We start from the raw sequence: 11,859 nt of genomic DNA, 5'->3' as shown, positions 1-11,859 counted from the left end.
CGTGCGCGCCTGTGTGCATTAATCATGTTCAGAACTTAGGGCTAACTTAGGGCTTTTTTCAATATGAAAATCCAAGTCTTCATATAATTTTCAAGTGTCACAAATTATTCTTTTGATTTTTTTTTTCAATCAATTAGAAATATGCAAACCATTCTTAGTTCAAGGGCCAAAAATAGATCATGGGTTGAATTTGGCCTGTGGGCCATAATTCTCCCATTCTGGTGCTAGAACATCAATTCCAGGGCTAAGTGTCTGCTTAATTCACTGCTGTACCCCTGCACCTAGAACACTGCCTGGCACCTAGTAGGCTCTCAATAGATGTTTCTGAAATGAGCAAGTGAATGAAACAATGAGTTGGGTAGCAAGTTACTGAAGGAGTGGAGAAGTGAGCGAACATATGAGAGTCGGCTCAATACTACTCTCAGGGTCTCAGTTTACCCCTGTCTGAACCTAAGCAAGCTCCACCAAGAAGTTTTAAAAATAGATCAGAAGGCTGAGGCAAGCGTTGCAAGTAACATCTTTATTTTCCCCTTTAACTTGAGTGTAATCCTGACAGATTCTACCAGGAGGAGGCAAAAAGGACTGGGCTGGGCAGGGGCTCTCTGAGGACCTGGCCTCCTCCTGCTCCTGTGGAGTTGAGATTAGGACCATGATCCAAGCTCAGCATCCCTGGGGAGGACAGTGGACCACTCTGCAGTCTCTGTGGCCACCTACTTCCGACAGCCATGTTAATGGGAACCAGCCACCTTCACACACCAGACAGGAGGGACCTGGTAGAGTGGCCCCATCTTCCTCCACACACAGAGATGCATGCACACAGGATTCTTGCTGGAACAGGGCACAATCAGTGTCCAGACACATGGCTCCGGCCTGTGGCCCAGTTGAAAAACATGAAGCCTAGACTGATCACCATGAAGAGGACCCCCAAGACACCAAAACACAGAGCCTATGGGCAAGAGGGAGAGAAGATGAGACTGGATGGGTCACCACAGCAGAGCTCCTCCTGAGAATGTTCTTCAAGGCCCTCCAGAGAGTCCCCATTCATTTCTGACTCTCCTTTGTGCTCCTCTTTCCTTAAATCCAAACCATTCCTTGAATCTTCCTTCCATCTTCCTAGAACCTTTTAGGGAGTACTCTCCTCCATCCTCCTTGAAAGTCCTCCTGACTCTCTTCTAATAGTGCACCTTCCATCTGGAGAACACTCCCTCTATGCCAGCCCCTTATTGGGTGCCCCTCTGTCTTCCCAGACCCAGCTGGTGCTCTCTGTTTGCTCACCCCCTTCCTAAGACAATCTTCATTCTTTCAGACTAACCACCTTTCTCTCTGGATGCACCATCTTCACCCAGGCCCCTCTTGAAAAAGTTCCTTCTATCTCTAGCCATCTTGGAGTGCTCCATCCTCAGAGCACCCACCTTTTCCCAGCCCTCCCCTGGAAAACTCACCTGGATCTTGGGCCACGAGGAGAGGGGCTCCACCTCAGAGGGTACAATACGGAGGTAGAAGACACTGGGAAGGATGAAGATGAGGCTGGGGGCTGAGGTGGACCCTGAAGTATAAGCAGGAGGAATAAGAGTCTATGTAAGTTTGGGGTACAAGGCCCATATTAGATGGGGACTGGGGTTTGGGTACTGACCGATAACCCCAAAGATATCCCGGATGGTCGGTACGTAGATGACAAGGACATTAACCAAGACGAGCAGAATCACGGCTATGGCCACATGCCGTGGCCAGCTGAAGGCTTTGCTTGGGAAGAGCAGCTGCTGTAGGGCCCGGCGGATCTGTAGCCAGAGTAAGGTGGGACACAAGTCAGCGCCCAAATGCTGCCTCCCCCTCCTTGTAGTCATCTGTCTTTGCCTCCACCCTCTGTCTGAGATCCCTGATTTCCCTTCCATCTGACTGTCTCCACTTTATCTGACCATCCATCTGTGCCTTCAACTTCTGAATGAGCATCCACCTCCCTTCTGATAATCCATGCCTCTTTCTTTCTGTCAGATCATCCATCTATGCCTCTACCCACTGTCTTAAATCTTTGCCTCCTCCTCTATCTCTCCTCCCCTGACTACCCACTTGTCCTTCCATCCTATCTGAGATCCCTGCCTCTTTCCATCTCACTATCTCTCCCCTCTTTCTAGTCATTTCACCTCCTCATCTGAGAGCTTAGTCCCTCTTACACCTTACTACTTCTGCCTCCACCCTTTTTCTGTCTAGCCTGTTTCTTCATTCTGACTGTCCATCTATGCCACTACCCTCTGTCTGACCATTTTTGCCTCCCTCTTCTGTCTAGGCAGACATCTGTGCCTCCTTCCTTCAACTACTACCCCTGTGCCAGGGCTGACCTGCAGACCCTGAATGATGGATGAATGATTACTCTGACACATGTTTCTGTGAAAGAGAGGCTAAGGGGCTAGTTGGCATAAGGAGCCAAATAAGCCTTGATTGCCTGCCTCATTAGCCTTTTATTGTAACAACAGCTTGAACTCAAATTAATCTCTGGATACAATCAGCAGGGGTAAGTATCCTTGAGAAAGCACATGCTTCTACAAGTTCATGTCTAAAAACTAAACATAGAGATTCTAGCAAAACACCTGGGGGATCAGACTTGTTTGGAAAAGTTAAGGTAGGGGCTGCCGCCTTTGGCAAGGTCCCCCCAGAGGCCCCTGATCTTCCAAAGGATCCTCCTTACAGACATTACAACCAAGTCCCATGCTTCCCCACACCCCTGTCCTCCCGGCTGTCTCTGTCCTATCATATATTTTTGCTTTCTCTCTGTCAGTCTGACAACTCTGCCTTCCCTATCTGTCCATCCCTGCCTCCTCCATCCATCCCTTCATCCACTCCTATCTCCAACATCCATCCAAACATCTATGCCTGTACCCTCTACCCATGTCCCTCTGCTCCATGGCCCCAATTTGTCCCTACGCACAGGGAATAACACAACTGGCACAGTGAGAGTGACTGCAAGCAGCACCGCCAGGCGCACACAGAGGATGAGCAGGTCCTTCTGGCTGTACATTTGTAGCATCTCTGCCTCCACACTGCCTGGGCCATGGAACGTGGGACAAGGGATGCTGGATGTGGCAGGAGAACCAGAACCAGTGTCCCTTCTCCCACCACCACCACCACCCCTCACACACACACACAGAGTAACAAAATCTACATGTGTGATGCATACCGCCCATTTGGAAACTGATGAGTCCGGAGGCATGGAGGGAAAGTGCTCAGGCTCCTGCCCCACCAGCCTTCCCAGTCCCCACCCCAGCTGCCACCCAACCCTGGCTCCAGCTCCACTCACTGTAGAAGGTAAGGTATCCAAAGGTGGCTGTAAGTGCATACATGCAGAACATGGCACCGATGGACACGTTGGCTACAGCTTGCATTCTGCGCTTGGAGGGCCTAAGGTACAGAGGTCATAGAATTCTAATGCCCATATCCCTGGACTTGGTCCAGGCCCCTCAAAACCAGCCTCCACCCTCCAGATCCCCTTCTCCCAGAGCTGACATTCAGCTGGCACACTCTTGGATTTTCATCTCTACCTCCCTTGTGTAACTAGCCAAGCCTCCCCTCTCTGTCCATCCATATCTCATCCCACACGACCATCTTTGCGCATCTCCTCTGTCTGACCATCTCTGCCTCTCCCTTCCATTTGACTGTCACTGCCCCTCCCTTATATCTGACCTAATTATCCACACATCTCCTATCATATCATCCCTGAGCTCCTTTTGTCCTGTCATATCCCTGTCCCCATCCGTGCATGCCACCACCTCCATCTGATCACCTCTGCTGCCCCACTCTGTCCATTAACAACTGTATTGGATGTTAAAAGAGTGAAATACTTGAGCCCCAATCAATAAACAGTCACTTTCCTGTGTCTCCCAAGACCTCCTGACCACCTCAAACCCCTCCCTTTGCACAATCTACAATCAATAATCAAGTTACAGTCCCAGAATTGCTATAGGGATTGTCAGTCATTATGACTACCACCCCACCTGTTGGTTCATCACACATGCCCACTTTCCTGTCCACTCACCGGCAGAGCTCCGTGTAGATGGGCAGCACCTCAGGGTGGCAGACAAAGGCAAAAGCCATAATGGGCACTGTATAGAACATCTGGGGGAATGGCCAAGTACATCAGATCAGAACCTACAGGGTTCCATCCCCTATTCTCCATACTCCTGGCCCCAGCACTGCTCTTCATATCAGATACTTGGAAGCCCCCAATGTCCAATACATGGCTCCAGAGGTCCTGAGTGTGGTGCAAGCCCTATTGACCTACATACCCACCTGTGAGTCCACTGTGAACATCTGGGCCTCACAGCTTATGTTGAGCCCCTGGATGGGATGGACTGGGGGGCTCTTACTCTCTGCTGCTGTCTCATTGTGGCCCACATCACAGCTAATATGGAACTTCTTATAGATGACCTGAAGAAGAAAGGATGGGGAAATGAGCTTACAGGGAAGGCTGTGTCCCAATGCCCCAATCTCTCTCTCCCCACTTCTTCAAGTCCTTCTCAGACTCACCGAAATGAGAAAAAACAGCATGCAGGTCAGAGAAAGACCACTGGTATATCCAAGGTAGCCTGCAAGGAGCAATAACGCAGAAACTCAGAAATCCAGGGACCCCCCTACAGCAAGCATGTCAAACTCACAGTAAGCGGGCCACATGCCTTATTTATGTGGCCCGCCGGCCACGAGTTTGACATGCTTGCCCTGCAGCAAATATCAAATCCCTAGTCTAGCCTTCAAGATCCCCTCAGCCCAATTATGCCACACTTTTGCATAAGCTTTTACTTCTGCCTGGACCAGCCTCCCCTCCAGAGCAAACTCCTATTGAGCAAACTCCTATTCATCTGTTAAAACCCACATCAAAAAAGCTCTCCCCTAGTGTTCAATAGCCCTTGAAAATGGGGTTCTCTCAATCTGGCTACCCTTCTCTAACCCCACTATCCTATGACCAACGCAGGAAGCCTCTTACCCAAGTGTCTCATGAGGGCCAGTGGCAGGATGATTAACACACTGACCATGATGATGAGAAGGTTTCCATTCAAGAACCAGCTCCTAGATAGACAGGCAAACATAGTGACTAGTTGCCCGCCAAAAAAAAAAATTGTCAGGCAGACAGAAGATGGCCGGACAGATTTCTGCCCGTAATCAGTAGATGAGCCAACACCTCAGCTATGAGAAGTCATTCAGGTGGTTACAATGATGGCACAACAAGATTGATAGAAACAGCCAGACTAATTATCAGACTATCTGCCAGACACTGTCAGAGGGGTACATCTAAGAACACATGCACAGCTAGACAAAACTGTGCTGTCAGACTCACAAGTGAATACACAACCCGATGGGTAAACAACACCCCAAGTCAGTCAGACTCACATAGTCCAACACAAAGTTCCAGACACAGAGTGAGCCATGACCCTGGTGTCTGACAGGTAGAACAATAGTCTGATGATTAGGCTGGCTGGCAGACAATGATGCAGAGTCAGACAAAAAGTCAGAAGCACACGCGTGGTTGTTTGAACAGCTCAAGGTTTGTTGAACACCTGAAAGTAGCTGGGCTGATTTGGCCACGTGACCAAAGACAGAAATAGAGATCATATGAATCAGCCAGCTGGCCACACTATTGGAACCACACTCAAAGAAAGACTGGGATCTGTATAGATATTGGAGGGAGGTGCTCAGGCAAGACAGTTAATACAGAATCAGTTGAACAACTGCTCATTTGTTCAAAAGAATTTTATTGAGTGCCTACTATGTTACATCTCATACATACACATAGTTACACTGACATAAACCAACAAAGCATCATTGGCCATGCATACAGTGGGAGCTAATTACAATAATTAGACACACCTAGGTACATAGACTGCCAGCTACCTGGATGGTTTCAGAATCAAACCAAAAATCTAACAAGATACACAGAATCAACCATCACATCCAAACAACTGAACAATTTCAGCCAGCATATGGATCCAGAATTTTAAATATGCAGTCATTTGAATGCATACTCAGAACAACAATCAAGCATACATGGTTGGAACAATACAGAGGGCATGTACAGAATTATAGGTGAGGATCACTCACACAGAAAGAATTTGCCAGAACAATGGTCACTAAACAGAGATGGAGTCTATTGGCACATACATTTGGAGAAAATCACATATACATAGTTGGCACCACAGTATACATCACACACATACATACACACTGTTGGAGTCAGTGACCACACACTTATAAGCGAGACAGATTCAGCCAGCCTGATGGACCCAGAATCAAACAGAATCTGTTGAACATGGAAAGTCAGAGTAAACAACTGTCAAATACACATGGTTGGAATTACAGTATACAGGACACAGCTGTAGTCAGCTTTCAGCCAGCTGACCAGAGAACCTGCCAATACAACAGTAACAGAAGCAAAATCCACAGCGTTTAGATCTGCTAGAGAGTAGTTGCATGATCAGCATGAGAGTACACTGGACATACAGATTCAGCCACCAGATGGAATCAACCAGAACAACAGTCACAGAAATCAACATAGTCTATTAGACTCCTATAGTCAGAGCAACAGTCACACATACTGCTGGCATCACAATACACAGGAATTGCAGTCTGATCAAAGTGGCCAACAGTCTCAAAGTAGAACATCTGGGACACAGAGTTGAAGACAGCAGCCAGACCTGACAGGTGGAGTCAGTGGCCTGTGAATCAGAGCCAAGGCGTGTTGCTCACTCACCCCTTAGGGTCCATTTCCAGGAAGGTGCCAATAACCAGGGGGAGTTCGGATTTGATGATGAACAGGTAACTGGACATGGCTGGTACAGGTGGGGGGAGGTGTTAACAAAAGGATTTCCCTCACCCCCTTACCCCATTTTTCCCAGCCCAGCCTGGGGAAGCCCATCTCACCCCACCCTCTTCCCCCAAGCTGATCCCTCCACCTCCCAGAATCCTCACCCCCAACATTGTGCAGACAGATGACCATGGCCACCACCACCTTCCCCACAGGCCCCAGTGCCCTCTGTCCCAGCTGCTCATATGCTCGGATGCCTGTGGGGGAGACAAGAAGGAACAGGTTGTGGTCCTCCTGGACCAAGGGTGAGGTTGGGGGCCAAAAGGTCTGTGAGTTGAGGGGTTGGGGTTTAGAGTAATTGAGTCTGATTGATGGGGGCCGGGGATGAGAGTTAGTTACAATTGGGCTTGGGGGTGGAATCTGGGAAGTGGGATCTGTGGTCAGGAACTGTGGCCAAGGAAAAGGTAGGAGGTGGGCTGGAGTTTGGTAGTGGGGATCTTGGGGGCAAATCACTATATACATAGTCTGAGACCACATACACATGGCCTGAGTCCCTGGTGGGAGTAAAGTCTGACATCTGGAGCAGTGGAAGCTTGGAAGCTTGGGTCTAAGGACCAGAGGGTCTCGGGGTTCTACAGCTAGCTGGCTTCATGGTTGTGGGGACTAAAGACTGAAGGGAGGGGTTAGAGGTGGAATGTAGTGGTCTAGGGATGAGGAGGGTCTGAACAATGGGGTTTATGGCCAGACTAAGGGCTGAGGGCTGGGGATTGGGAATTGGGGATCTGGGAGATGAGGTCTGAGGGCCAGGGTCAGTCTGGGGTCTGGAGTCCAGGGAGTTAAGTGGGGTTTGGGGTCTTGGGTCCAAGATCTGGGGTCAGGGTGGTATGTCCAGGGTCGGGGGTTTGGGTTGAAATCTGGTGTCTCAGGTCAGGGGAGTGGGTCAGGGGTCTGGATTGAGCTCTGGGGCTCACCTACAACACCAGCACAGGTCAGCAGGAGATGGATGGAGTATGAAGACAGAAGAGCAATGCACAGCAGCAGGGCCCTGTGGCAGATGGCACAACTCAGACTTGGCCCCAAGGCTTCCCGCCTGCCCCCAAACACCCCTGCTCCCCGCCCTCCCCCCCCCCCAGGCTGCTTAGGACTCACAAGAAGAAGAGGACCCCTGTGTGGGCCATGGCATAGGCCAGCCCCAGGATGCCGCTGCCCATGATGGCGTTGCTGAGGTTGAACACTGACATTCCAAATGATGTCTTCCCCTCGAACTGTGGGTAAGGGGCAAGGCCCAGGAACACATGGGGAGGGGAGGGGGCAAGTAAGGAGACCAGCTCTGGGGCCCAGAAAGACTAGGGAGGAAGTGACTGGGACAGGAAGAAGCCCAGGAAGGGCCAAAGGAGAAACCAAGAATTAGGAAAGAAAAGGAGTTGAAGATGGGAAGGAGCTGGGAAAAGGAGAACCAGGAAGGGGGAAACTAGGAGAAATTTTGGAGGGGAGCATCTATACATGGAGAGAAACCAGAGAGGGTGGAGCAGCTACCAAAGGCAAACAGCTGGGAAGGGGAGTAGCTGGGAAGAGGGAAGAGTAGGGGAGGAGATGAACTGGGCAAGGTGCAGCTGGGACAGATCCTGTAGGGTCACTCACATCCATGAACTCAGCTGACTTCCTCCCAGGAGCAGAATTATGGCTGTGCAGGAAGCCCTCACGTTCCTGCCTGTAGCTGGAGAAGTTGGGGCTGATGAGAGGTAATCCTGACCCTCTGACCCAGACGCCTCAGGCCCTGACTCACCCCACAGCACCCGCAGGAAGGTCTCCATTCATCTTTGGGTCCTGCAGTTCCATCCTATGGGCAGGGAAAGGGGGTGGGGGTCAGAGATGGAGCAGGGGGGCTACAAGGTGGGAGAGCTAGGTGAAGGGGTAGAGGTTCAGCTAGAGGCAGACAGGTAGAGAAACAGAAACAGAGATGAGGTGAGAGGAACGAGAACAGAAGGATGACAGAGAGAGGGAAGTAAATGGAGAGAATTGAAGAGTAAAAGGCTGAGGTGGGTACTTGAAATATCAGGGGGATGGCTTTGTAAAGTATACGAAGCTATACACCTATGATGTACACCTGGAACTAACACAAATCATACTGAATGTAAACTATAAAATTTCCTTGAAAAAGTAAATTTTTTCAAAAGAGTTAGAGGCTGAGAGAAGAGATGAGAGTGAGAAAAGGGCATCAGAGGAGAGATACAGTTACTCATACTTGGAGAGATAAATATGGAGGAAAGAGAAAGAAATAAAGAGAGAAAGCAACCTCACAGCAGACGAGATGGCCATCTGGAGCTGCGATAGCCTCTCCTCCCAACCCTCACACTCACTCTATCTTCTTGCTGTACTACCTCTTCCCTTGCCAGGTCTCCCTCAAACCGACCCCCACCCCCAACATCCCTTCACCCTCACCACGTGGCCAGATCTCCACTCCGGCCACGTGTCTGCTGACTGCCCCACTTCTCACAATGCTTCCTACCCTCCTCCTTCCCGCCTGAGCCCCAAGCCTGGGCCCCAAGCCTAGCCCAGAGCTGATGCAACCTGTCCACTGGGCTGGGGGTGGGGACTGGCTTGGAGACCCCAGCTCCTGACTTGGCAAACTCTCTGCCATAACTCTGAATATCCTCCCTAGATGCCAGAGACAATTTCCCAACTGAGCCCCCTTCCAGGGACAGAAGTGCCCTGGAAACCTCCATGAATCCCCCTTGTAGGAACCAGAGGTATTTTCTAGATCCCCTGTCAAGTCTTAAACACTCTTCTTCTGGCAGAAGGAACTGTAGTCACTTCCAGACTTGAGACCCTTCCTGGGCTCAGGGTGTCTCAGGAATCTTGCCTGAGCGCTAATTTCCCCTCCTGAGACCTCATCAGAAACCCCTTCCAGGACCTGATGTGTTCCTGGGGTGGAGGGTGTCTCTGTGATCCCCAGGCCAATCTACAGTCCCCGTCTTCTATGCCCCCATCATCGCTAAAACTGCCTCCGGGAGACGCCCGCCCCAAGTCCTGAGTCCCTTTCCTGGGACGGGGAGGGAGGGCTCTTATGGAGCACCATCCTCAGCCCTGAGCACCCTCTGAGGACTCCTACCCACTCCCGAATTCACTCTTGGGAGCCAGTTACCAAAGGACCCCTCTCCCATTCAATTCCCCACTAATGCTAAAAAGGTCTCCAGGGATCCCCTGAAGCCCCTCCCGGGGCCCCCATTCGTGCCTTGGGGTCTCCAAAGCCCCCCACCCCGGCCACCGCCCCCTCCTCACCTTTCGGCTCTTCTCAACTCCACCAGTCGCAGGACTCAGACTAGATAGAGAGCTCAGGGACCAACTGCCACGGCCTCTAGAACCTGCCCCCGCCCCGCCCAGTGGCCAATCAGCGCAGCTCGCGCCCCTCTGGCCCGCGGATTTTTTTTTTTTTTCTGGGAAGAAGTTTTCATTTTAATTCTGTTTCCCTCCTTGTGGCTGTGGGCGCGCGGGGAGGGGGGAAGTAGTGGGGAGAGGCGGGAACCCCCCTCATCTGTACCCACATGGAGGGAGACTGAGGTGTGTGTAGGTCTTGGTTGTGGGGAGGGGCAGTGGACAGAAAGACTGAGGGAGTAGATCCACACCCAAAGAAAGGGCCAGGCAGGCAGAGAGAATTGACTTAGGGGTCAGCCACACAGTGGGATGGGAGATGGATGGAGGGTAGAGATGCAGAGAGGAGAGACAGAGATAGTAAGAGAAACAGTCACAAATAGAGACAGGCAGGCACAAGGACAGACAACAGAGAGGACAGAAAGATAGACAGGGTATGGGGGAGTGGTAGATAGACAAAGGGGCATTCACTGGGAGAAAGAGACACAGCCAGATACATCCCCAAACAGAGGTTGGAAACAGGCACACCAGCCCAGAGAGACAAGGGGACCCGGGAAGTGATGGAGGCAGAGGGACACCTGGAGGGACAGATGACAAGAGGCAGAGAAAGTCAGATTCAGTCAGAGGGGCGCACAAGGTAGATGGACAGACCTGGGGACGGACAGCAGTGGAAAAAGTGCAGGATAGACAGACACAGCCAGGCCACTATAAATTGACCTCAGACAGGCAACCTAGCCGAGAGAGGACCCTAGATCTTGGAGGTCCCCAGAGGGAGGCAGGGAAGACATTTATGGTTGGATAGGGAGGGTGGACACACACAGTGTGCAAACTAGGCACACCCTGAAGTCCTGGACCCAGCCCAGGCATTGGGTGAGGCCTATCCACACCCTAACCTAGGAGCTCTACAGTCTGTCTGCCTGTCTTATATGGGGGGGAGGGGTCTGTGCACTCCCATCCAGGCATGTGGCAGGCATATGTCGCCAGCAGGAAGTCAGACGGGGTGGACTTGGGGTCCTGGCCCAAGTCTACTGAGCTGCTTAAGGCCCTGGTGGACAAAAGGCCTCTGTCTGAGCCCCTCCACCCACCTGTCCACCCCCCATAGGGAGCACAGAATTCCCGGAAAGGCCAGGGGCTGGCTGGGGTTCAAAGCTAACCTAGATGCCCCCACCCCAAGTGCAATTGGAGGAGGGCAAGGGATGAGGTGTTTACTTCCCCACAGCAGGAGAGAGACTCCCCCACACTCAGCTCCATCCAGGGGCTCAGAGATAGAGGCAGACTTGCCATCACCCACAGAGATACAAACTTCCATGAAGACCCACAGCCACACACACAGAATATGTGCTGACAAATATGAATGCACACAGACTGCACATGGGGAGCCCAGGCCATGGTAGTCACACACTCACAGCCGCACAGAGTGACTTAGTCTTACAGACTTCATCACCCACAGCCCCAGACCACACCCAGAAAGCAGAGAGTGGCACAGGATTAGGCTCACACCGAACCACTGTAGATTCATGGACATCATGGCCCACAGACTCACAGCCACACACAAAGTGCACAGACAAATCTGATTTCACACAGCCAACAACTGCATACACAGGCCCAGTGCCTCACACACACTTCCACGTTCAGAGAGCCCTCGAGGCCAAAGTCCAGATTCAGGCTTTATAATGATACCTGTGTGCATATGAACTCAT

The 11,859-nt window shown here is 51.2% G+C and overlaps 1 protein-coding gene across 1 annotated transcript; it reads right to left on the bottom strand.

Annotated features, from left to right (window-relative positions):
* Positions 1-524: 524 nt before the first annotated feature.
* On the bottom strand, positions 525-10,102 carry SLC38A5 (solute carrier family 38 member 5). Its single transcript, XM_008158189.3, has 16 exons — positions 10,070-10,102; positions 8,574-8,627; positions 8,429-8,504; positions 7,937-8,052; positions 7,759-7,832; positions 6,952-7,044; positions 6,734-6,812; positions 4,973-5,055; positions 4,519-4,577; positions 4,282-4,419; positions 4,028-4,107; positions 3,293-3,393; positions 2,924-3,039; positions 1,634-1,778; positions 1,443-1,546; positions 525-946 (listed from the first exon to the last, which is right to left on the bottom strand). Exons 2-16 carry the CDS (start codon positions 8,624-8,626, stop codon positions 845-847), a joined length of 1,419 nt encoding a protein of 472 aa, XP_008156411.1. The 5' UTR covers position 8,627; positions 10,070-10,102; the 3' UTR covers positions 525-844.
* Between the last annotated feature and the right edge of the window lie 1,757 nt (positions 10,103-11,859).

This window comes from Eptesicus fuscus, chromosome 1, assembly GCF_027574615.1.
Source record: "Eptesicus fuscus isolate TK198812 chromosome 1, DD_ASM_mEF_20220401, whole genome shotgun sequence".
Lineage (NCBI taxonomy): Eukaryota > Metazoa > Chordata > Mammalia > Chiroptera > Vespertilionidae > Eptesicus > Eptesicus fuscus.
This window is presented reverse-complemented; position numbering and strand designations above follow the sequence as displayed.

What these genes read in the sequence shown, in the direction of transcription:
- SLC38A5 (XM_008158189.3), bottom strand. Translation starts at nt 8,626, where the DNA reads ATGGAACTGCAGGACCCAAAGATGAATGGAGACCTTCCTGCGGGTGCT. An exon ending in GACCTGTGCTGGTGTTGTAG is followed by an intron (nt 7,045 to 7,758) that starts GTGAGCCCCAGA and finishes TCTCCCCCACAG; the next exon opens with GCATCCGAGCATATGAGCAG. An exon ending in TGCCAGTTGTGTTATTCCCT is followed by an intron (nt 1,779 to 2,923) that starts GTGCGTAGGGAC and finishes CTCTGGCTACAG; the next exon opens with ATCCGCCGGGCCCTACAGCA.